The 25,968-nt window shown below is 44.5% G+C and overlaps 1 protein-coding gene across 2 annotated transcripts in view; it reads left to right on the top strand.

Annotated features, from left to right (window-relative positions):
- Positions 1-22,253, top strand: part of DYRK1A (dual specificity tyrosine phosphorylation regulated kinase 1A) — a 68,404-nt gene extending 46,151 nt beyond the window's left edge. Inside the window, exons 4-13 of one of the 2 annotated variants that reach the window (XM_044287653.1) lie at positions 2,206-2,298; positions 3,258-3,446; positions 5,495-5,642; positions 6,593-6,879; positions 6,975-7,121; positions 8,488-8,628; positions 8,759-9,065; positions 18,476-18,600; positions 19,863-20,510; positions 22,223-22,253. In XM_044287653.1, the coding sequence (XP_044143588.1) occupies positions 2,206-2,298; positions 3,258-3,446; positions 5,495-5,642; positions 6,593-6,879; positions 6,975-7,121; positions 8,488-8,628; positions 8,759-9,065; positions 18,476-18,600; positions 19,863-20,495 (2,070 nt within the window). In that variant the 3' untranslated portion in view covers positions 20,496-20,510; positions 22,223-22,253. Of the gene's footprint in view, positions 1-2,205; positions 2,299-3,257; positions 3,447-5,494; positions 5,643-6,592; positions 6,880-6,974; positions 7,122-8,487; positions 8,629-8,758; positions 9,066-18,475; positions 18,601-19,862; positions 21,780-22,222 lie in introns of those variants that run through there. The other variant, XM_044287652.1, reaches the window with a different exon arrangement.
- The last annotated feature ends 3,715 nt before the right edge of the window (positions 22,254-25,968 follow it).

Below are 25,968 nucleotides of genomic sequence, written 5' to 3'. Positions count from 1 at the left end.
CTGGCAACTGTGGTGGCACAGTTAATTGAAGAAAGCAGCTATGTTTTTACAATCTTGTAAACCCCTTTAACACTGGTGGCGCATGGGGAACAGAACGCTTGCACTTTTTATTTTTGTACATCGTCCGCTTGAAGATTTCTTTATATATGCATTTTAATATTCATGTTTTCCCTATTTGTATCCATGACCTGTAGTGTTAAAAAGCACAGGGTACAGTAAAGCCTGCGGGCAAATGTGGAAGTACCGTAACTAACCTTTTTATATATCATTATTTAAAATTATTCTAAATGCCCTATTTACTGGCAGAACAGGCCCGATGTTTAGCGCTTATCACTGCTTGGAATCCATATGCCACTGACATGCTGTGTACGGCTATACAGATTCCACAGTTGTACAGCTATGAGGGCTTCCGTATTCAAAGGACGGGTAGGTGCACACATCGCTGCTCCGGCCTATACCTGCTCTGCTCAGCTAAAGCCTGGCATAGCACTTCTCCTTGTCAAACCTGCACCCGCACTTCTCAGCTAAAGCCTGGTATAGAACAATAATAATGCAGGGTCTCTTGCAGCAATGTGCTGTGCAGAGTTTTTAGTGCAGAAGGCAGGAGCAATGATGTGCTATGCCAGGCTTTAGCTGAGCCCAACGGATACAGGTCGGAGCAGGGGGATGTGCTATGCCAGGCTTTAGCTGAGCAGAGCAGGTATAGGCCGGAGCAGGGGGATGTGCTATGCCAGGCTTGAGCAGAGCAGGTATAGGCCGGAGCAGGTGGATGTGTTATGCCAGGCTTTAGCTGAGCAGAGCAGGTATAGGCCGGAGCAGGGGGATGTGCTATGCCAGGCTTTAGCTAAGCAGAGCAGGTATAGGCCGGAGCAGGTGGATGTGTTATGCCAGGCTTTAGCTGAGCAGAGCAGGTATAGGCCGGAGCAGGGAGATGTTCTATGCCAGGCTTTAGCTGAGCAGAGCAGGTATAGGCCGGAGCAGGGGGATGTGCTATGCCAGGCTTTAGCTGAGCAGAGCAGGTATAGGCCGGAGCAGGTGGATGTGCTATGCCAGGCTTTAGCTGAGCAGAGCAGGTATAGGCCGGAGCAGCGGGATGTGCTATGCCAGGCTTTAGCTGAGCAGAGCAGGTATAGGCCGGAGCAGCGATGTGTGCACCTACCAGTCCTGAGCTCATTGCAGAACTGTATGGGGTCTGGTTCTGGCAGCAAAGCAGTTAAATTAGTCCATTACAAGAACGAGTTATAGTGAATTTAAAATGGGTCTGGGCTATAATGTATTTCTCCACACGTACTGTACACTGAAGCTATTAGGGTGCAGCCACCAACCTGTTGGAGTAGAAGTTGTTCAGTGGATCGGTGAGGCGGCAGGAGGAAAACTGATAGTCACTGACGTCCAGACAGTCCTCCTTACTGATGTTCCCCTGCTGGGAGAATAGGGGGAAGGGCTCATCCAGAGCCAGGAACTTCTCATACAGACCGTCATACATGACGCAGGTCGCTGGAATCTAGCGACAGAGCCCCTTTCTGTCGCCACTCTCCCATACTTACCAACAGCAGTTCCTGGAGTTAGGACCTTCTTTTTCTCCTGCAGGATATGCTCTCTAAAGTCTGGTGCCACCTACAGAGGAGGAGAGCAATGACAGCTATATTCTCCATACACGTCTTATGTCACTGGTGTTTAGTAGGCAACCAGTGAAAAAAAAAAAAAGTGACGATATTTTAAAAACCATCACCAGCCACTAAAAGGGCAAATTTATTGAAATTAATCACCCAGCCCTAATTTAGAATAGTTTCAAATAAAGTTGTGTAAAAGGTTAGTTACACTTTAATCTGTCAATGGGTCTGAGAGTCCCAGCACTGCCTAGGTCACATAGCATTATATTGATTTATGATGCTATGTAACCCTTACAGTTCTGGGATGTATTGGAGAACGCTGATGGCATTATATCCGTGTTATGCAATACATTCCAGAACTGTAAGGGTTACATAGCATCATAAATCAATATAATGCTATGCGACCTCGGCAGTGCTGGGATGTCAGGACGGGAGCTGCGCAGAAAGTCTGCAGCGAGACACTCGCTCGTTTGAAAGGGGACTTAGTCATAGATTCTGTGCACAAAGCCTTACCTGCCTCATGCGTTTGGCTGGGTATGTCTGTAGTCCTTTAACCAAAGTAAAATCTCATCTTTCATTTTGTATCCTGCAGCGGCGGATGCCCCAAAACTTTCGTGATCCAACTTCAGCCCCGTTGAGGAAACTGTCAGTTGACTTGATCAAAACTTACAAACACATTAATGAGGTAAGAGAGCAGAAAACGCCGTCTGTGTGCAACTTTACAAATTACTATTTTCTCAAATCATATGAAATGAAAAATGAAACAACTTTGCAGTGGATCTTAACTAAAAATGTCCTACTGTTCTTTTTACAGCTCCTGCGCAGAACTATGCCTCTCCATGGTAACAGATAACTTATTGTGTAGTCTGCAGTTTGTATCCGTCCTCTACTTCTATCTAACCTACCAAGTGTGTTATCACTAAGTAGGGGACACATGGAAGAAAGTACGGCACTGCAGGACTGCCATGCCATAGTCTGCATAGGAGCCGTAGAAACAACCTGATAATGGATGTTTATTGTCATCTGTTGCAAAGTTGTTGTTTTATTTTTTTGCTTCATTCATTGTTTTGGGAAAATATAGAACGTTTGGTCGGACGTTGCTGTAAATTTTCTCTGGAGATAATGACGTGCAAGGTCTTAGAACATCTAGAAATTCTGCTATATGGTTGTTAAAGAGACTCGTAAGTTTAAAAAGCAGAGCTCCCAAAGTTTTACATGATGTACAGCTCTGTGGTGGAATAATTATACACTTCCAGTGCACATGATACAGTATGTGACTTTTTTGCACTAATTGGAGAGAAGTATATGTCCCTTAGGGTCCATTCACACGTCCGCAAAATGGGTCCACATCCATTCCGCAATTTTGCGGAACAGGTGCGGACACATTAATTTTCAGTGGGGCCGGAATGTGCTGTCCGTATCCACATTTGCAGATCCGCACTTCCGTTCAGCAAAAAAAAAAAATAGAACATGTCCTATTTTTTGTCCGCAATTGTGGACAAGAAAAGGCATTTTCTATGAGAGTGCCGGCGATGTGCACTGGAGCCCCCAAATTATAACCATATTTTTTACGTGTTTCTTTGGTTCTAGTTTCTCTCTTACTTAAGCTTTTTTTCCACTTTTCATTCTCTTCCTTTTCTCCAGGTCTACTATGCAAAAAAGAAGCGGCGGCATCAACAAGGACAAGGTGATGACTCCAGTCACAAGAAGGAAAGAAAGGTGTACAACGATGGCTACGACGACGACAACTACGACTACATTGTGAAAAATGGCGAGAAGTGGATGGATCGCTATGAAATCGATTCTTTGATTGGAAAAGGTTCCTTTGGCCAGGTAAAAAATACCAGTTTCAGATGCTGACACCGCAATATGTTCTATCGGTTCTACTCTTCGCTATACAGTGGAATTAAAGAATAACTGTCATATTTTTTATTTTATTTTTTTGCCAAAGTGTAGGGCAAGTGATGGGTAACAATTTTGCAATAGACTTTATTTAGCCAAAATGTTTATTTTCGCTAGAAAACTGGGGCTGAAATGGCCCTTAGCAGCACTCTTCAAAAGAGCGTTGCTAACGGCCATCCGTCCATTAGAAAAGACGCTGTGCTTCTGAGCCGTGCTTCCCTGGAGACAGAAGGCTGGGGACAGGAGTCCTAGAAGTTAAATTTACATTTATATTCCCCCTTTCTATACTATCTAATGCTCCGTTACATTCACTGACCTGCGATCCCTGTGATGATAATTCATGAAGCAGCCGCCGGAAGTAGAAGCAGTGAGTCGGCGGTGAGTCACCGCTTGCTGTAATTCAGTAGGAACTTTTCTTCTTTACTTACGGAGACAGAAAATCTGTTCTGGTCATTAAGAAAACACAAAGGACCTTGCTAATTTCAAGACACTAGACTGTAAAAAGCCGCGCACCGGTTCGTCTGTCCTATTTGACTGGGACAGATTTTCCACCATCAGGACAAAGAATTAAATTTTCCGTTAAATTATAGCAAGCAGAGACCTTTTTTTTTTTTTTAAGTGTAGGATTCCCAAAGTACAATAAAATATTTTGAACCTGAACCTGTGCACCCAGTGATGAGCAAACCGAGCTTCGAATGCTACACATGGCTTTGGTTCTGAAGTACAAGTCGGAACTGAAGCTGAGTTCGGTTTTAAAGTGGTTTTCCAATTTAAAAATCAATTTCCAAAGTTATTCAACGTCAAAGTCAGGCGCGACTTCACTAATAACTTCGGCTCATCGGAGCCCATACATTTTAATACTTTTAGAGACTAATCTCCGTACAGTAGTATTCCAAAGTTTTGAATTAAGCGACTTCGGATGAAGCATCTGAAGCTCGCTTCACTCATAGATACCCTTAACTGACTCGAGATTACCAGTGATGTTGTCATTAAAGGGGTATTCCCACCTTAGACATTAAGAATCCCACCTGTGGGATCACAGCATACTCCAGATTGGTGGTACCCCAACCAATGTTTCCAGGTGGGGAAATAAATGTAGACATGGCCACGTGGACTCCATTAGAAGTAAAGGAGAGAGCTCTGCACACGCCAATTCATTCCTTGGTGGGATGCAGTGACTGCCTTATGAGGCCGGGTGTGGGCCCCACGTCTGTCTAATGTTTATAGCATCTTACGGCTATGCCATAAATGTTTAAAGGCTATTGACACTTTTGGGGAATTTTTGCAATTATTCTGTATTAAAAATTTTCAGCAGTTTTTGTCTATTTGCAGACTGTCACAATCTGTTTATGGAGTTCGGTCAGATGACTGCTGGTGTAAAGCAGTTATCATAGATCTCCTGACCTCATAAACACTCATTATAGCTAGATTGTTATCAAACCAAACCTGTATCACAAAAACAGCTGAAAATTTTTAAAAGATCAATGGCAAAAATTATTTTATCCCAACATGAGTAAAATGCAATAAACATTGCCTATGAAAGTGTTCCTAGCCTTTAGGCCTCATGCACACGGCCCGCTTAACGGATGTGGACCCATTCACTTGAATGAGTTCGCAATCCGGGAGATGCGGTGCGGCTCGGAAGCTCTGCGTATTTTTTTACGGTGCAGATAGATCACGGACCCATTCAAGTTGAATGGGTCTCAATCCGTCCCGGCCGCTGCATGGATGTTGCCCGTGCATTGGGGACTGCAAATTAGGGCGAGAATACCCCTTTAACTCCGGGGCATCCTCAGTTAGTACTCACGGTCTATCTGTGCTCTTCTCTGCTGGTCTCCCTGGGCTTCAGAAAGGGGAGAGGGGTCCCCAGAAGGTAGTCTTTGCTTTCTATTTTTGCTTCTACTAAAAGGACTAGATGTCTACTTAGAACAGCACACCGGTGCATCGCCACATAATAAAGGTGTTCTCATCCATTCCAGGTTGTGAAGGCATACGACCGCGTGGAGCAGGAGTGGGTGGCTATTAAAATTATAAAGAACAAGAAGGCTTTCCTAAATCAAGCCCAGATTGAAGTGCGACTTCTCGAGCTGATGAACAAACATGACACGGAGATGAAATACTACATAGGTAAGACGCCTTTATCTTCTCGGATCATCTCGCCCCATAGGCCACTGTGTACAGGACGCAGCTCCTGGGGATTAACAATTCTGCTTTTATTTGACAGCTGCAGGTTAGAAGATCAAAGCAAATATTTGGAAGTGGCTGCGAGCTGAGACGAAGATTTATTGAGCCGTTGCATCTAAATTGAAAAATGGGATAACTGTGCAATACATAATTTGTTAGGTTTGTACAGCTCCTATACGAACCTATGTATCTCCATGGTAACAGACAACAAACCTGCCCCGTGTGGTCTTCCCGCAGTCCCCTACCTCTTGGTAACCTGCTGAATAAATGTTGGGAAACCAGTGGAAGAAAGTCTGACTGCAGAATAAGGTTATACAGGGTTGACTTGTCTGTTACCATGAAGACACATAGGTCGGCATAGAACTGTAGACCCCCAAAAAATGTTATTGCAGAGTTATTACATTTTCTTTTTAGGTGCATTGTAACAATGAAAAATATTTGGTTGCAAAAGAAGCTGTCAAGAATTAGAGAAAAAAGGTTGCTTTTCCAGAAATGAGGCCAAAACTTCCTTGGTTACTGTCCAGTATTGCAGCGTGGACAGCTGGAAAACACAGACCCTTCTTGTTTGTCCTTGATATCCCCTTTAATGGTGTGTTCTGATTACAACACACAAGCCCCTGTTCTCTGGCTAGGGGGCACCTGTTAGATTGGTGGTGGTCTGACTGCTGGGACCCCCACTAATCTAGAGAGTGGTGGTCCTGTATCTCGCTGTATGATTGGAGCGTCAGTTACCCATCCCTGCTGCTTCTGCTCCATTCATCTCTATGGGACTGACCATCCCTTTAAGTCCGCTGTACAGAACACAATGCCTAGTAGAAATGTGTAGGAGTCTTATACTGCCCTTTACTACAGTTTCTAATTTTTGCTTTCTGCCTTTTATTTTTTTCCTTCAGTGCATTTAAAGAGACATTTTATGTTCCGAAACCACCTCTGCCTCGTGTTTGAAATGCTTTCCTACAACCTCTACGACTTATTACGTAATACCAACTTCCGGGGTGTTTCTTTGAACCTGACAAGAAAGTTTGCACAGCAGATGTGCACTGCACTACTATTCCTGGCTACTCCCGAACTTAGTATCATTCACTGTGACCTAAAGCCTGAAAATATCCTGCTCTGTAATCCCAAGCGAAGCGCCATTAAGATAGTTGATTTTGGAAGCTCGTGCCAGCTAGGGCAGAGGGTAAGTGCCTAGTTAATATGTCTGATGTCCTAATCTAGCCAAATATCACCCAAAGCTTCCACTGACATTGGATTTCTCTTTTTTTCTGCCCGCAGATATACCAATATATTCAGTCTCGTTTTTACCGGTCTCCAGAGGTTTTACTGGGAATGCCTTATGACCTTGCGATTGACATGTGGTCCCTCGGTTGCATTTTAGTTGAAATGCATACTGGAGAGCCCCTCTTCAGCGGAGCCAACGAAGTAAGAGGAATTATATGTTTAATTATCATTTTACAGATCTGCGGTCTATTACAAAGGCAGCTGTATCCCTTCACAGTTCACTTTGCTAGTGAATCGGCACTCTGCAAGTGTGAGAGGAGCACCCAGCCAAAAACTTGAATTGACTCACTTTAACCCTGTGAGTACTGATGTAGCCATAGGCAGTTGTGCCCATGTCATCAGTAACTGGGCAATGGCTGTAATACACAGGACGGACCTCTGATCTCTGCAGTCACTGCATTTAAAGGGAGAGACTGAAGGGGACTGGGAATCCCTGTGTCGCATCACAACGTGGATGGGAATACAGCCTCATTTCCAGTGAAGGCCCCAGAGCTCTCTGACCATAGTGAACCATATGTCAGTACAGTATAGTTAAAGCCTAAAAATGTAAAATTAACTTTTTCCATAATGAAATATGTAGCTAAATTGCACCTACATAAAGTACAACTCATCGTCCCTAGATCAACGCCCGAAGTGAAAAATAAAGATTGACCACCGGAGTGGCCTTGTTCCCAATGGGTCGAAGGGATTTTCCACTTTAAAGTAAAAAAGTTTTTTTCATTGTCTTCTTTCCTCACGATGTTCAAAGGTCTCTGCTTGCTGTTGGTGAATGGAAATATTCAGATGCTGAAAACCCTCCAGGTAATGTGCTGCTCACAGGTCAGAGCTCTCTTGTAATGGAATTTGCAGCTATGTGGTCATGATGGATTTTTCAGCATTTGATTCCTTCCTCCTTTCACTGACCGTGAGCAGAGATCTTGAGAACTGCAAAGCACACACAAACAGTATTGGAACGTTTACGTTTACAAGGATCACGGGACATGGACAATTTACAGATCTAGATGCTTGTCCCTAGGCTGACAGGATACCTTTAGAGTGTTTTTTGGAGATAAAAAAAAAAAAGAGCCAAAACCAGAAGTGGCTTCAGCAGAATAATAGAAGTACTTCCTTTCTTTCTATTTTCAAGTTTTAAGTTCTATTTTCAGGCCTCATGCACATGTCTGTATTTTCGTTCTCCATCAGATCCGTATTTTTTTTTAATATTTTTTTTTTTGTGGGACGGATGTGGACGCATTCTTTTCAAAGGGGCCACAAAACATGCAGACAGCACACCGTGTGCTGACTGCATTGGTAAGTCCATTCCATGGCCCAGCAAAAAAAAAGACATGTCCTATTATTGTCAGTTTTGCAGACAAGAATAGTCATTTGTGACATAGTGCAAGACCCACAAAAGAGGAAAATGCGAGATGCATATGGCCGGTATCCGTTTTCCTGATCTGCAGAACAGGTATGGCTGTGTGAATCAGGCCTCAACCAATTTGCATTGACATTGTTCTTCTCCCAACAGGTGGACCAGATGAATAAAATTGTAGAAGTTTTAGGAATACCGCCTGCTCACATCCTCGACCAAGCACCAAAAGCCAGAAAGTTCTTTGAGAAGCTGCCAGATGGCACTTGGAACTTAAAGAAGACCAAAGACGGGAAAAAGGTAATTTGCCTGTGTCACTAAAGTGGCTGTCTAAATCTGGTGCTTCCAGTGATAAGAGCTCGTAACTGCAGAAATTTCTCAGCTTGTGGTTGGAAGGAGTTAAATCATTCCCATTGCTTTCCCTCCGTAGGAATACAAACCACCAGGAACCCGGAAACTTCATAATATTCTTGGAGTGGAAACTGGAGGACCGGGAGGTCGGCGAGCAGGGGAATCAGGTCACACTGTAGCGGACTACTTGAAGTTTAAAGACCTCATTTTAAGGATGCTAGATTATGATCCTAAGACACGGATTCAACCATACTATGCTCTGCAACATAGTTTCTTTAAGAAGACTGCTGACGAAGGTACAAACACAAGTAATAGTGTATCTACAAGTCCAGCGATGGAGCAGTCCCAGTCGTCGGGAACCACCTCAAGCACATCGTCTAGCTCAGGTAACCTAACTTTGCAGTGCGTAACACGCAAGGAAGCCTCGGTGATGGGCTGCTCAATATTGGGAGGGTTTGTGTCCATGCCCTGAGCTTGAAAGGGTTTTTCTAAGACTTTATGGGTCCATTCACACGTCCGTAGTGTATTGCGGATCCGCAATACACCCGGCCGGCACCCCCATAGAACTGCCTATTCTTGTCCGTAATTGCGGACAAGAATAGAACATGTTCTTTTTTTGTCCGTAATTGCGGACAAGAATAGAACATTTTCTTTTTTTCCGGTAGCCGCGGACCGGAAGATCGGGGCCGTGGTCCGGAAATGCGGAAAGCACACTGTGTGCTGTCCGCAATTCTTCCCGCCCCATAGACAATGAATGGGTCCGGATTCATTCCGCAGCGTTGCGGAACAGATCAGGACCCATTCTACGAACGTGTGAATGGACCCTATAACTGATGACCTTATCCTCAGAATAGTTCATCAGTATCTGATCAGTGGGATCTGACATCCAGGATCCCCGACTATCCGCTATTTGAGAAGGCACCCTCTCTTCTATTAGGGCCACGGCCTTCTCTTAGCTCACCAAGTACAGCACCATACATTGTATAGTGGCTATGATTGGTATCACAGGCCAATTCACTTCCATTGAGCTGAGCTGCACCAAGGCCACGTGACTGGTGAACATGTCGTCACTTGGCCTAGGAAAAGTGGCGAGCCCCATTGCCCACACAAACGGCTGATCAGCAGGGGTCCCGGGTGTCTGTCCCCACCTATCAGATACTGATGACCTATCCTGAGTCAAATATCAGTGTCGATATGCTTCCTGTAAAATGCTCAAGCGCATCAGGTATCCGCTGTTAAGATTAAAGCCTTTGGGTAATAAGGATATGCCACAAAATTTCATCTGCATCCATGTGTAATTACGCTCCAGGGCATTGAATGTAAAGATGCATATTGTGGTCTTCTGCAGAGTAAAAGGTAGTACTAGTACAGACCATATTAAATGAGGTCATCTATGAGAAACTCTATAGGAAAGGTCTCGCCCACTGAACTGCGCTCCCATTCCTTATTTAGGGTGCTGACCTAGCAAGGTCGATGTAAACGAATGTGGTGAATTGTATGACAGGTACCACCTACGGCATCTTCAGGGGCATGACATCACGGTACTTCCTATTGTGCATCTAGCAGGTTCCCTTACTTTAAAGGGGCTATCCGGGAATTCAATATTGATCATCTAGTCATCAGTATCTGATCTTTGGGGACTGACTCCCGCCACCCCTTCTGATCAGCTGTTAGAAGATGTTGTGGCGCTCCTTGAGCACCTTGACTCTTCCTAGGGCAGTGACGCCTGTTACATGGCCTTTGTGCAGCTCAGTCCCATTTGAGTGAATGAGACTGAGCTGTAATACCAAGCACAGCCACTATAGAATGTCCGATGCTGTGCTTGGAAAGCTGTTAGGCCGCAGCACTCGCTGGAGTTCAGGTGAGCGCTGCAGCTTCCTGAAACAGGTGACGTGCAGCGAGTCTGACCCACCTGCTGATAGGTCGTCAATATCGAGAGCTGTGGTTAGATTGGCGGCGCTGCTGCATTTGGCTCGCAGAGGATTTGCTTCGGCTAGCACATTGTGACATTTTCAGCTGTGCGCAGGACTGAGTCAGGTTGGGCTTTTCTGCCTCTAAATGTAAAATACTTCCATTCCGTGACCACTGGGGGCGAGATGAGGGGCTGGGAAGCGGTCAGTGTTGATAGCCCAGGGCGGTGGACCTGAAGGAATCGCTTTCTTAGCACTTGCGCTCACGTGCGTGACCAGTTTTGAAGAGTGGACGAGAAGTGTGAAAAGTAAAAAAAAAAAATGATAGCGCAAATGTGGTGTTCCATAATTTGCAGCTTATTTTAAAACTCATCAGTTTAAAACTGATGATAAATCTGCCACAGTTTTTTTTTTTTTTTTTTTTTAAACAATTTTCCAGTCCTGTAAAAATCATGGACAGAAACAGCCCCGTTCTGTCGTGGAGCGGCGGGGGCATCTCTCGCTCCATTCAGTCTTTTCACTGCAGAACAGGAGACTAATTAGAAGTCAGAAGTGATGTCCCGAGGGATATGACCACTGTCACCGCTTCTGTGAATAAGTGAAATGTCATTTGTGGAAATACCTTTTTGGGCTGCATTCACACGCTTCGGATTATGTTGCAGAAAATTCTGCAGTTCTCTTCATTTGAGTGGGGTGGATTTTTGCAAGCCCCATCCAGGTGAATGGAAAGAATTCTTAGTTGTGGAAGTTTCTTCAACAAAATCAGCAGCGTGTGGAAGCAGCCTTAGGTGAAGGCCACACACGGCACGGAATTTCTGCTTTGTAATCCGTATTTTTGCAAATTTCTTGCAGTGGTTCACCTATTCTTTCGAATTTTTCATCCGTCTACGTGCTGCAGATTTCTTCATGTGGATCGGACTTATAAATCCGCAATCGACTGCCAGACAAATGTGTTGCAGATTTCATCCACTACAGATCTGCGCTGTGTAAACGTGCCCTAAGTTGACATTCTGTGGGTTTAAAAGTCGGTTCCAGAATTTATTATGCAATACTCTGGCCGCTTTGGGCTCCATCCACTGTATAGTTACTGCTACCGACAGCTGGCCGAAACAGCTGATTGGCATGGGGTGCTGGGTGTTGGACCCCAACTGATCTGATATTGATGACCAAGCCTGAAGATTTGGTTATGGAAAACCCTTTTAAAGGGGACATGCCATCACAAAAGTGCAATGCAATCTGCAGGCAGCGTGTTATAGAGCAGGAGTTGCTGAGCAGATTGATATATAGTTTTTACGGGGAAATATTTAGTATAACTTGTATTTTATTAATTTAAATCTCTGCTCATTCTGAGCTAAGAAGTTACACGGGCGGTCCTAATAAGTGACTGACAGCTATCTGTATGCTCACGTCAGTCACCGAGTAGGACCCCCCCCCCCCCCCCCCCCCCCCCACTGGACTCCAGCAGTACAGCACAATAGACACGGTCGGGCTGCCACCCCCAGCATCACACAGACCATGTTTTCCGGATCATGTTTTACCATGTGAAAATGGCCTACTTCCTCCAAGAGACTTATGAACATATTGACACTTGGGCATTAGCATTCCCTTGCAGAAGGGTTGTGTCCTTACTAACTACCGTAGATTGTTTTAATGAGTGCAGCGGCACACCTCTATCTAATAAAGCCCAGGTTTCAATTTATTCATACATTTCCAGGAGGAGTAACGGAGGAACCGCCCAATAAAGAGCTTCATGGGAAAAACTAGGGGTGCACCGAAATTCCGGCGGCCGAAAATGGGCCTAATCCATTTCGGCCGATATTGGTACATATCGGCAGAAAATATGGTTGGTTATATACGTTCGGGCGGCCAGCCGGCGGCGCCCTTCATGCTGTGCCTCCTAAACGCTTGCCGCTCTAAAGAATCTCCGGCTCAGTGCTGCGCAGCCTGCTGTGTCTGCTCTGTGCTACTGCTGTTGTTAGTGTAGCGTGGCCGAGCTCTGTTCGTTCCGCGGTACAGGAGCTTTTGTTCCCTGCACCCGGCCGGACTGACAGGAAGTGCTCACTTAGTGTGCACTTCCTTTCAGTCTGGCCGGGTACAAGAAACAAATGCTCCTGTACCGCGGACCAAACAGAGCTCGGCCACGCTACACAGGCTACACTAGAGGTGACAAGAGAGGGGGAGGTGGGGGGGGGGGGTGTAAAATGAGTGACATGGGGGGGGGGGTGTAAAATGAGTGACAAGGGAGGGGGGGTAAAATGAGTGACAAGGGAGGGGGGAGTAGAATGAGAGTGACAAGGGAGGGGGGGGGGGAGTAGAATGAGTGACAAGGGAGGGGGGGGGGAGTAGAATGAGAGTGACAAGGGAGGGGGGGGGGAGTAGAATGAGAGTGACAAGGGAGGGGGGAGTAGAATGAGAGTGACAAGGGAGGGGGGGGGGAGTAGAATGAGAGTGACAAGGGAGGGGGGGAGTAGAATGAGAGTGACAAGGGGGGGGGGGAGTAGAATGAGAGTGACAAGGGAGGGGGGGGGGGAGTAGAATGAGTGACAAGGGAGGGGGGGGAGTAGAATGAGAGTGACAAGGGAGGGGGGGGAGTAGAATGAGAGTGACAAGGGAGGGGGGGGAGTAGAATGAGAGTGACAAGGGAGGGGGGGGGGGAGTAGAATGAGAGTGACATTTTTTTTTTTTTTAAATAACCACTTTGGGTGGCATTGTGTGTATAATATCTATGTACCGTGTTTTTCGCCCTATAAGACGCACCGGCCCATAAGACGCACCTAGGTTTTTGGGGAGGAAAATAAGAAAAAAATTATTTTTAGCTTTTGGTGGGTTTGGAACTAATGGTGGTCTGTGGGTGGCACTATTACTGGGGATCTGTGAAGGACACCGTTATGGGGGGATCTGTGGATGACTGACACTGTTATGGGGGGGATCTGTGGATGACGGACACTGTTATGGGGGGGATCTGTGGATGACGGACACTGTTATGGGGGGGATCTGTGGATGACGGACACTGTTATGGGGGAATCTGTGGATGACGGACACTGTTATGGGGGGATCTGTGGATGACGGACACTGTTATGGGGGGGATCTGTGGATGACGGACACTTATGGGGGGGATCTGTGGATGACGGACACTTATGGGGGGGATCTGTGGATGACGGACACTTATGGGGGGATCTGTGGATGACGGACACTGTTATGGGGGGGATCTGTGGATGACGGACACTGTTATGGGGGGGATCTGTGGATGACGGACACTGTTATGGGGGGATCTGTGGATGACGGACACTTATGGGGGGGATCTGTGGATGACGGACACTTATGGGGGGGATCTGTGGATGACGGACACTGTTATGGGGGGGGATCTGTGGATGACGGACACTGTTATGGGGGGATCTGTGGATGACTGACACTGTTATGGGGGGATCTGTGGATGACTGACACTGTTATGGGGGGATCTGTGGATGACTGACACTGTTATGGGGGGATCTGTGGATGGCACTGTTACAGGAAGGGGGGGGGGGATCTGTGGATGGCACTGTTATATATGTGCCATCCACAGCCCCCCAGCCCTAAACAGTGGCATCCACAGCCCCCCAGCCCTAAACAGTGGCATCCACAGCCCCCCAGCCCTAAACAGTGGCATCCACAGACACCCCCCCCTTAACTGTGCCATCTACAGATCAGCTCACCCACCCGCCGCCGCCCCCGCCTCTGCCGCCCCCAGTGCTAATATTACATGTCTTATTCGATTAAAATGTATTAGATATGCCCCCTCACTCCTATATTGCTAATTGTACCTTACATCCTATTCCTAGCTTCTGTAATGCAGGCCGGGCGGCCGGCGCGTCACTCGCTGACGTCACTTGCCTGCGCCGCCTGCTTCATTCATAAAGTAGGCGGCGCAGGCACGTGACATCAGGGAGTCACGCTGCCGCCCGCCCGGCCTGCATTACAGAAGCTAGGAATAGGATTTAAGGTACAATTAGCAATATAGGAGTGAGGGGGCATATCTAATACATTTTAATCGAATAAGACATTTAATATTAGTATATCGGAGCGGCGGGGGGGGGGGGGGGGCTATAGTACATTGATTGCACCGCCCCGCCGCTATTCCCGGCCCCCAGCTCCTCCTCCAGTCCCTCCCCCGGCCCCAGCGTACGCTACATCGCATCCAGCGATGTTAAATTGTCCGCATTCGCCCCATAAGACGCAGGGGCATTTCCCCCCGATTTTTGGGGGGGAAAAAGTGCGTCTTATGGGGCGAAAAATACGGTATCTGTTTTAACTTTATATTTTAATTCACTTTCCTTTTTTTTTACTTAAAAAAAAGTATTTTAAAAGTATTTGGGCAAAAAGGCAGTTTCGGTTTCGGTCAAGGGCGACCAGAATTTTCATTTCGGTGCACCCCTAGGAAAAACAATTACTAAAACACTAAAATAGCCGTGTGAGCAGAGATGACCAGTCCTCTCTAGTTACGCCGCACCCCAGATGTAACCTCTGTGTTCTCTGCAGGATTTCTGCAAGGCGGTTTGTTTCTAAAAACAACCAGAAAATCTGTCGGAGACTGATAGACAGCGAGGGCAGGTTTATCTGTTTAGTTTTGACACCAGCTTTTATACTGGAGTGGTCAGTGTCTAGGCTCCTAAACGTGATGCCTGATTGTTGAAGCCTTCATTTTTATTTATTTTTTAACCGACTTAGTGCTAAACGCTCTTGTGGCAGGACGAGGCATACTTGTTTCTGCTTTACTGATCAGAAAATCCTCTCCAGGCCCTGTTCGCACTAGCATCAAGCACAGCTGGTATTAGCGGATGTCAGCTTATCCCACCGAACCCCGCTGACTCATAACAGGGATTATCGGGTTTCAGTATTTTTGGCTGCGAGAATAGTGCTGCAGACTGTCCACTTCTTGCTGTCGTGTAGTGGAAACCTGTAAGACTCTGTTCACACCACATTTAGAGGGGTTTGGTCAGCATATAAGCTTGACTTACAGCGACATTCATCATCCATAGACCCCCAACAAAAATATAGATATTAGGCTGTATATTTTATTACTTACTAGCAGAAGGACCCGGCTTCGCACAGGTATATTGAATCTATTTAATTTAATGTTTCTGTGTGTCGTTAAAAGATAACGACAGTATCCCCCATAACAGTGACCTCTACAGTGTCCGCCCCTTTAACAGTGACCTCCACAGCAGTTGCCCCTTCAATAGTGGCCCCTGCCCCCTTAACGGTGACCTCCACATAGGGTTGGGCGATATCAAAAATATTCCCACAATAACGATATATATCGCGATAAATGCCCGTTTAGAAAAAAAAAAGCACCCAAAACATGTACTCGTGTTTCCTTGTTGCCCCCCATACATTATAATGTCTCCTTGATGCCCCCATGCAGTAATAGCTCTAAGTTGCCCACCAAGAACGCGGTCACCGGTTTCCCCCCCAAATCTGATGAAGCGGCCGTGTCCCCTGCTGCTCCATTCATTCTCTATAGGAGTGCTGGAGATAGCAGCGATCAGCCATCTTCACCGCTACCACAGAAAATGGAACACCCTAGCGGAAAACCCTGATAAGTGGGTTGTTCAGAGTGTGCCCATCATAAATGCACATTGTTCTCAGCCCCGGCCTCCCTGTGCAGCAGCCCCCAGAACGCAGCGACTGTTATCCAGCGCCGGTTATCCACTAGATGCCATTTCTTTGTGACCGTAAGGACTTATACCTCCGTGACTAAGGTTGTCAAAATACCAAAATTTTGATTCAATTTCGTTCCCATAAAAAAGGAATGCAATACTAGATACCACGCAAAAGAAAAATTTAATGCAAAAAAATGTGCATTCCGCAATTTATGGAACGAGCTGCCCGTAATAGAACAGTCTTATGCTATTATTATTATTTTATTTTTTTCCTGTTACGGCATTCGTCACATAAGAAAGATTTTTCAATACTTTAATAGTTTGGACTTTGTGCACAGGGCAGTAGGGAGATTACCATGGTAGCCATGGATGCCTTCAGTAGCGTCCTGGCTGCCATGGTAACCGATCGGAGCCCTGAGATTTCACTGCTGGAGCTCCGATCAGAAGCTACCACTGCACCACCAATGAAGAGGGGAGGGGACCCTGTGGCCACTGCCACCAATGATTATAATACTGGGGGGCTTGGGTGTACTGCGCCACCAATGATTATAATTTATAATACTGGGATATGGGGGGGGGGGGGGTGCACTGCGCACCAATGAATGTAATTAACCCCATAATGCAAATGTAGACTGCGGGTGCCAGCCATATCACACAGCTGGCACTCAGCCTCAATGACAGGGATCCCACCGAACTGTGCCAATTAATCCCTCAGGTGCTGCATTTGAGGGGTAAATTGCCTCAGTTCGCGGGATCGCCTCTTCCTGTCATTGAGACCGGGTGCCGGGTATGTGATACGGCCGGCACCCGCAGTCTGTATTTGTATTGAGGGTAATTCTCATTGGTGGCACAGCGGCCACAGCCCCTCCCCTCCACCTCACTATTACTTTCTTATTGGTGGCGCAGCGGCAGCCGGATCACAGTGGGGAGGGACTCTCTCCTTCTCCACTGTGCCGGCTGTAATGTGCGCCGGACGTTTTAGGGGCAATCAGCACTGTGACGTGTGTCTGCCCCTATGACGTCACTAAAATACTGCTGTATTTAAGCAATGGTGTTATCGCCATATCGCCGTTTCTTAATACAGTGGTATATCGTTAATACCGGTTTATTGCCCAACCCTACCTCCACAGCAGCTGCCCCTTCAATTGTGGCCCCTGCCAACTTAAGTGTCCTCCTCAGCGCCCTGCTCCTTTAAGGCTAGCGCTACATGATGACATGTGTTGCGCGACATTTTGTCGTGCCAATGTCGCGCAACAATTTTTATAATGATAGGCTATGGTGTCGCACTGCGAAATGTGACCTACTGTGACACGACAGTCGCGAAAAATGCAAATGGATGCATGTAGCAGCATAGTTGTGCCCTGTGTGTCGTGCAGCCCTAGCCTAAAGACCTACAGCAGTGAAGAAAAATTGCTGAGTTGTTATGGAAACCTGGAGTAAAACTGTGTGTATGTGGAGACTAAGGGCCTGCGAGCTTCTATTGGCTGATAAGGGACCTGTGACCGTGTGTATGGCAGTTGGGATATGAAGAGAAAGACCTGCAGGATTGTATTGGCTAATGCAGGACATTTTTTGGGAATATCTCAGGAACTAGAGGGCTGTGACACCCCCCCCCCCCCCCCCCCACAAGATTTCTTTCCAGGTAGCAAGGGATGTGTATACCAAGGTTCGTTGAAATCGATGGTTGCTTTTTTGAGTGGATAGGGGATAACTGTCTCTAACCGGAATACCCCTTTAAGGAAGTACAACAGGCCACACTTACCTATACAATGTCGGAAGGGGGAAAAAAATTGCCTTCTGACGCACAAAAGTGCTCTTGGCATCCGTCATGTTTTTAGCGGTCTCTGGACTTAATTGGCGTATGCGCATGGAGTTATCCCGACCATGGTGTGCACACAGGCCTCTGTCTATGGCCATTTCACACATTTGGGATCCAAGAAGCAAACTTCTAAAAGGAGCTACAGATAGAGAGGAAAAAAAAGGCTTCAAAAGGATTTGGAAAATTCATTTTTTTTCCCCTTAATTGATATATTATACGTTATTGATGTTCTAAATTCCTTCTTCAGAAAAGGTTTGTTTTTTGTAGACCATGCACCCAGGTAAGCCTTTGTTCACACTGATTGTGAATGTCTGCTGTCAAGTCGGTGGGATTTTTCTTACATCTATACATTTGTTTGTGTCTTTTTCCAAGACTAAATATTCTACTTTCCCCTGTGCTTAATCCGGAATATTTCTTTTGTTTAAAAGGTGGCTCTTCTGGGACAAGTAACAGTGGAAGAGCGAGGTCTGATCCGACTCATCAGCACAGACATAGTGGAGGGCATTTTACTGCTGCTGTACAAGCTATGGATTGTGAGACACACAGTCCTCAGGTAAGTGCTCACTGTATGGCTGTAGAATATGCCATAAACGCCCAAGAGGTTGAGGGTACCCAGTTATGAGGCAATCGAGGGTCCCTTGCCAAAAAGCTTATCATAGTGCATCCCCTGCCAGGAACCCTAGTGATCAGATGTAATCTGTTTATAAGCGTTTAGTTTCCCTGCAGCGCCGCCACAGGGGAAATTAAGCATTACATGTATACCTGTACACATCATTGGGACATGTCCTCCAGAGCGAGAGATGCTCTAACTGATCTACACCATGCTCAAGAGATTAGGAGCTTGACCAGAGGAACACCTCCTCTATTAACTCGAATAGGGTGTGTTCATTGGAAAGCCCCTTTAAGACCGGGAGTAGCCAGATACTTTGATTGGCTTACTCCATGATGGAGAAGCGATGGCAGGAAAAATACAAATTGGGATGATTGTGTTTCTGTTGTCCGCCCCTGCCTATGGACAAAGTAGTGTCGGCATGAACGAGGACCTCAGTCGGTGTGCCCGGACACTAGATGGGGGTATGTCCTTTCTTTATCCACTGCCTCATCGGCCCTGATAACTGCATTTTATCTATGCTTGCTCTATCTTAAAGGGGTTGTCTTGTGAAAGCAGCACCATCCCTTGGCATAAGGATGTGTTATGCGGTGTACCGATGCTTGAGACCCCCTTTCTGAGTCACATTGGAGAGCTGCTCTGCACAAACCTCTACTGTTCTGGACAGCTCAAGCTGTCTTTGTATCACTTTGTATCTGTCTTTGTATTGATCTGAAAAGAGCTGCCATGTAATACTACTGGCCGTGGCATCCCCTGGCTAAATCATCTGTTTGCTGGGAGCAGTATCTGATGCCATAAGCTTGTGCTGCATTCTGAAAGGGGATGAAGAAGATTAAAAGGTGCTGTGCCACAAAACAGAGAACCTGGATCTGAATTCTTTTGTAATTGTATAGCAGTCAGAATTTTGTATAGCCACCTGCAGCAGAAAGGACATGTCTGCTGTGCTGGCAGCCTGATGAGAATCTAGCGGAGCAATGATTGGTGAGCTCTCTGGATCCATGTGAGGTCCAGGGCTGGTTCTAGTTGTGTTAGAAAGAGATTGTCATGTAATATCGTATGTCTGAGTTTTATTTTTTACATCAATCATGGCAGAACCCCTTTAAGTACAAAACAAAAGTCCCAATTTCTCATGCAGACGGCATGCTGAAACGCACACGTTTGACTATGTACAATTACGGTCTCACCGTTTTCCCCTCTCATTTCAGGTTCGACAACAGTTTCCTCCACCAGTGGGTTGGACTGTCACTGAAGCCCCTGCTCAAGTTACCATTGAAACCCACCCAGTCCAAGAAACCACATTTCATGTCCCCCCTTCACAGCAAAATGTACCACATCATCATGGAAATAGTGCTCATCATCCCCACCACCACCATCATCATCCCCACCACCACCACCATCATCATGGACAGCAATCATTGGGTAGCCGGACGAAGTCCAGGATCTACAACTCTCCTTCAAATAGCTCCTCCACCCAAGATTCTATGGACGTCGGGCACAGCCACCACTCCATGACATCTTTGTCTTCCTCAACTACTTCTTCCTCAACATCTTCCTCGTCTACTGGCAACCAAGGCAATCAGGCCTACCAAAATCGCCCCATGGCTGCTAATACCTTGGACTTTGGACAGAATGGAACTATGGATGTTAATTTAACAGTCTATTCAAATCCTCGCCAAGAGACTGGCATAGCTGGCCATCCGACGTACCAATATTCTGCGAATACAGGCCCTGCCCACTTTGTAACTGAGGGACATCTGACAATGAGGCAAGGAATCGATAGAGAAGAGTCTCCCATGACAGGAGTTTGTGTTCAGCAAAGTCCTGTGGCTAGCTCGTGACTAAATTCAATTTAGGTTTGTTTCTTGTGTGTGTGTTTTATTTTTATTCTTTTTACGTTCCTTTTGAAGACGTGGTGTTTTTTTTTGTTTTTTTTCTTGTTTTTGCCTTTTTGTTTGTTTTTTGTTTTTTTCCAAAAAAAAAACAAAAGAAAAAAAAACAAAGTGCAAAAGCTGCTTTAATCAGAAGGAGATAAACACACTTAACCGCTACAACAGGGAAAAGCTGACTATTTTTTTAAACTTGAAACGATTGCAAAGGGACAATGACGTTGAAACGATTTTTATTTTTTTAGAGCTGTGTCCAAATCCACCTTATTGGAAAGCTCCGAGGTTACAACCTCTCCTTTTGCTCCCCCCCTCCCAAAACCCTACACCCTCTCCATTTAACTCTGTATTGCAATTATTTTATAAAAAAAAAAAATTATTATATATGTATTTGTACATACATATATATATTTGTATATTTTAACCATAGTAAGTTATGCTGAACATAGTCAGTTGCCAACATGAGTTAAAAAAAAATAAAAAATCAAGGGACGTTCTAAAGAAAATAAATGCACCCCTCCTCCACCCTTCTTTCGGTCTATTTTTGGGGCTTTACAAGTCCAACCATACATGGTCACAGACAGAGGCAGTGCTGTAAGGGAGGACCTTCTGCAAAATCCATAGGTTTCCATGTCGAGGGGACGGTTAAGCGGTTGTCATGCCGAGCAGTCAACGTGTGAAGTGGCGGTTATCAGCTTGAATCTGGGAAACGGAAAGCAGCCGTTTAATGGGAATGTGTGGGTCTAGCGAGTAGATGACCAGTCAACTAAAGTGTCTAGTTTTTTAAGGTGCACTGAAAAGCAATTGATGGGGTCGGTCGTGTGGTCAGTCCTGGGGAGGTCCAAGTGGATCACCTTTGGCCTTATGGAATTGGACTCTCAAGTTGTAAGAGCCTACCGTTTCAGATGTAATCACTTTCGGACATGTTTTTGCAGACAGTCCTTAACGCTGAAAAAACACAGAATGGGGTAATTCAAGAGGCCTTTCTTTAAAAAAAAATAAAAAGACTTTTACGACCCACTAATTGAAGAGGGCGTTTTAAAAAAATTATTAATTTTTTTCCTCCAAGGTCACTTTGCGTGTGTCATAGAGCTGACTTCCTAAATGGTTGAAGGTCGCAGATACTAGTGGTTTGATGAAAATAGTTACACGTGTCTTTTCCGGCTTTTATTTTCCTCCCTTTCCCGCCCTAAGTTGAATTTTTCTTATAACTTCTTTTTTTTTTTTTTTTTTTTTGCTTTTCTTTTTCTTAGCACGTGCTTTCTCAACCATTACTTCTGCACAAAGATGTCTTCTGTTCATCTTGAACGTTAAAAAAAAAAGAAAATGACAAAAAAAAGAAAAATTGCAGAATTATGTGACTGCTTATTTTTTATTTTTATTATTTTTTTTGGGGGCTCACAATTATGCTGTGAATTTTACAAGGAAAAAATATTTTAATTTTATTTTTATTTTTTTTGATAATTTATTGTACCAAAGCTGTTTTTATAGCACATAGATGTCTGTAACCAATAATGTAGCAGTATCGCACTTTGACACAAGGCGTACATTAGATCGTTTTTCTTTTTTTTTTTTTTCTTTTTAACTCTGGCTGTATTATAGCTTCTACAAAACTGGAACTGTTGTCAGAACTATTTGCGAAATTTGTATATTATTATTATTTTTTTATTTTTTTTTTGCAGTCATTTCTTACCGAAAATTGAATGAACCATGTCTTAGTGTCTCATGCAACGTTCTCAATATTCAGGCTGTCAGAGGTATAAAGCGATATTCATGAGTATTAAAAGTTTTCTATCATTTTTAAAGGTTTTAAGGGATTTGTCTGGCCTCCATTTTTATTTTTTTAATAATAATTAAAGAATTGTTCCATCTAGACCCGGGTATAAACTTACCGCCGTTGCGTTTAGTCCCCGAGATTGAGGTTCATGTCAATTTTTTTTTTTTTTATAAAATGGCTTTACATCTCTGTGTGAGCCCCTAGGAAAGGATTGGGGCATCCAATGTCTTTTCTCACATTGGGGAATATATTATAGGCGCTAAGAAAGATTTGGGTTATCTGCTATCTCTTTGGCTGCTCCCAATGCCGTGGTAGTAATATTCTCCTCTTCGAATTCTAGATTTATTTTTATTTTTTCATGGAATAAGCAGATGGTTGACTGCATGAGGCATCAGTAGTCCTTTAAAGGGATAGGTGACGAGTGTCTGATCAGTGGGGCGCGCTACTTCATTCAGATGGAGGATCTTGGGCCCTTGTTCTCACAAGCACCAGTGGCCCAATCGGTTGAGCCCTCGCTGCTCAGACACTTAGGGGTGTAATTTCTTAAGACCAACGTTTTAGACGCTAGTCTTAATGTCCCCTATAGCTGGCAGTGGTTCCGCCAGAGTTATGTAGAGTCGCTCGACGGGCCTGCCGGCCAGGCCACGCCCACTTAGACTTGGTGTGAAAGTCGCATATAGCTGTATTTCTGGTTAGTAAATGACCCCCGCAATCCCTATCCTGTCCTCTCTGGACATATTAATTTTAGTAAATTTCTTGTATTCCCTATAATATACCCATTCTGGAGATTCTTTTGACTGTGTGTTGTGCCATTATTTCTTTTAGAAATTTATGAAATAATTGACAACTGAACCCTGCTATTCCCCTTGTTAAGGCCTCGTGCACACATCCGTATGTATTAAACAGATCCGCAAAAAATACGGATGACGTCCGTGTGCATTCTGTATTTTGTGGAACTGAACCCTAATAGAACAGTACTATCCTTGTCCGTAATGCGTATTTTTTTTTTTGCGGAACGGAAATACGGACATATACGGAAACGGAATGCACACGGAGTAACTTCCGTTCTTTTTGCGGATGCATTGAAATAAATGGTTCCGTATATGGTCCACAAAACCCCCAGAACGGACACTGAAAGAAAATGCTTGTGTGCATGAACCCTAAAGCATCAGCAGGTCCTACCCCAGTAAACCAGGCATACTGCCTTGTAGGGACGATCATGCCAATTAAAACGGTACTTTCCTTTCGTCTGTATGTTGAGCAGTAGTAAAGGAATCAGAGCTTTTTATGTATATGCAGATGAGCAAGTTAGAGCATCGGGGTGCTGGCCAGAGCACTTGGCGCATCGCTATCATAACGCCACCCACTCCCCCTCCATCTTTGTAACGCCCCTGTGCTCTGCACACTCCTCCTCCCCTTTTGTGTGCAGCAGAGGGGCGTTACAAAAGCGGTGCTCCATGGGCCCTGGCCGGCCCCTTGGTGCTGGAATCTGCTCATTTGCATCCAAGTAAAAACGCAGATATCTCTGAAGCTGTTTAACATACAGACAAAATAAAGGTATAGTTTTAATCTGCAAAATCAACCCTACCAGGCAGTATGGTTTAAAGGGGTTGATAATGCTGACAGATGCTCTTTAAAAGCCCTACACCTTCAGCACTGATTGGACAGTGTCAGTGTGTGAACGCTACAATTGGTAAAACCCAGTTGTCAATTATCCATGAATTTCAAGGGAAGGAAGATTACAAGCATTTACTAAAGCAAATGTGTGAAGCACTGACAGGTCCTCTTTAAGGGTATGTTCACAAGTGACCTCTTCTTGCTGCAGTATTTTTACCAAAATATTGCTGCGAAAATTAAATTTGTGAACATGCCTAAGGGGTTTACTTCAGTTACAAGCAATGAGCCCTGCCCGTCCGTTTAAAGTTTGTGGCATTAAGCAAAATAGCCGGAGTGGCACCAACTCCTTCAAGGGTCAGTTCACACGTGCTATTTTTGCTCCAATTTTTTTAAATTTTTATAACATATAAAATAAAAGAGATGACGTTCACAGCAAAATCCGCAACTGTGAACAAAAGGCAGTTATAAGCCAGGATTTTCTTTTTGATTTCAATGTGGGTTACCTTTCTTTCTTTTTTTTTTTTTTCTTCTTTCTTTTTTTTATTTTTTTTTCTTTCGACTAGTTTCCATATTGCTTGTTTTTATTGTACGTTCAGAGGCCATAATTCAGAAACAAAAATCATGGAAAAACCCAAAAGACATGATGTAAAATTGGCAAAATATGTAGAATTTGTGGGTCTCTGTAGAGTTTGTTATGGGAGGCAGACTTTTCTGTATATTGAAGTCTGTACTCCCATAACATGAGGGCGCAGCGGCCCCTGGCGCTGGTCTGGGCATAACCATTTTAGATCTTTTGGCCCCAGTTATTCAAAAGATTGATCTCTTATAGAGGCCAACACTCGTTTTAGGAGTGTGTAATACAATATAATTACATTATTTGTAGTGTTTGCTGTTTCAGGGGGGATTTTTATTGTATTTTTTTTCTCCACTTCCTTTTTTTTTTTTTTTTTTTTTTTTTTTAACACTGGCATGACCAAGGATGTTGGATGGTATCTGGTAACCCCTGATCCTATCTGCCTCCCTAGAACTGTCTTGTCCAGTCCAACATGTATGTAAAGGTCAGAGGTAGAGATGAGTGAATCTCCCAGTTTCACTGTGGGTCGATTCGTCCAAATCCATTGACCGATTCGGGTTCAAATCAATTCTGTCTGAATCAAGTGTTCATATTTGGTTCAAAATTTGTGTATGACACTCTGAGTTCTCCTAGGATTTTATTTTATTTTTTTTCTGTACCTTTCTTTTAACAATGTTTAAAATTTTTCTCTCTCTTCCTTCGAATCGAATCATTCAAAATTTGCATGAAACTCAAATTTTTAAAGAATTCACGTGAAATTTGTTAGAATCTATTCCTTCATCGGGCTTGAATTTTTTTTTTTTTTATAATCTATAATGGTTATGGCCAGCTTTTTTACTTTTTCGTACAAAATCTTAAAGGTAATTATATTATCTTCCAATACGACTTTGAGATCAGCCTTTTCTATATGGTCTGCAAAAGATCTGGAGGTTATCGCTCTGGATCCACACAGGCGACGGCCGCTGGTGTTCCCTCTTCATAGGAGAACAGACTTTTGGATAAAAGAGAAGTCTGGACCCTATGACGACTCTTCCACTGACCCAACAAAATGTTCGTCAGAAGCCCACACGCTCTCAAATCGTGGTACAGTCCAGTTTTGTCTGCTTTTCTGCACAGTTTGGTTACAGGACGTCTGTGCATTGTAAAGAAACGGCATAGGAAAAATATAAAAATTATTAAAAAAAATAAAAGGTACCTATACCTGTGTTCAGATTGTAAGATCTAGTCCGGACTTGCTGTGTATATTGTAACGTTAAATGACGAAAGAAACGCCCTTTGTATTATAGTCATGCAGTCTTATGTATGATAAACCGTTGAATAATTTTTGCTCAGACTCTTGACTTTTTTTTCTTTTAATTTATAAAAGAGAATTTTAAATTTGCAGCTTTCTATGCAGTTTATTCTTTTCTGCAAGATTTTGTAGACTGTATCTGTAGTGAAGCTATCTTATGAAATGTTGA

Source organism: Bufo gargarizans, chromosome 3 (genome assembly GCF_014858855.1).
Source record: "Bufo gargarizans isolate SCDJY-AF-19 chromosome 3, ASM1485885v1, whole genome shotgun sequence".
NCBI classification, from domain to species: Eukaryota; Metazoa; Chordata; class Amphibia; order Anura; family Bufonidae; genus Bufo; species Bufo gargarizans.
Note: the sequence above shows the minus strand (reverse complement) of the source record. Positions and strands in the feature narration are given on the sequence as shown.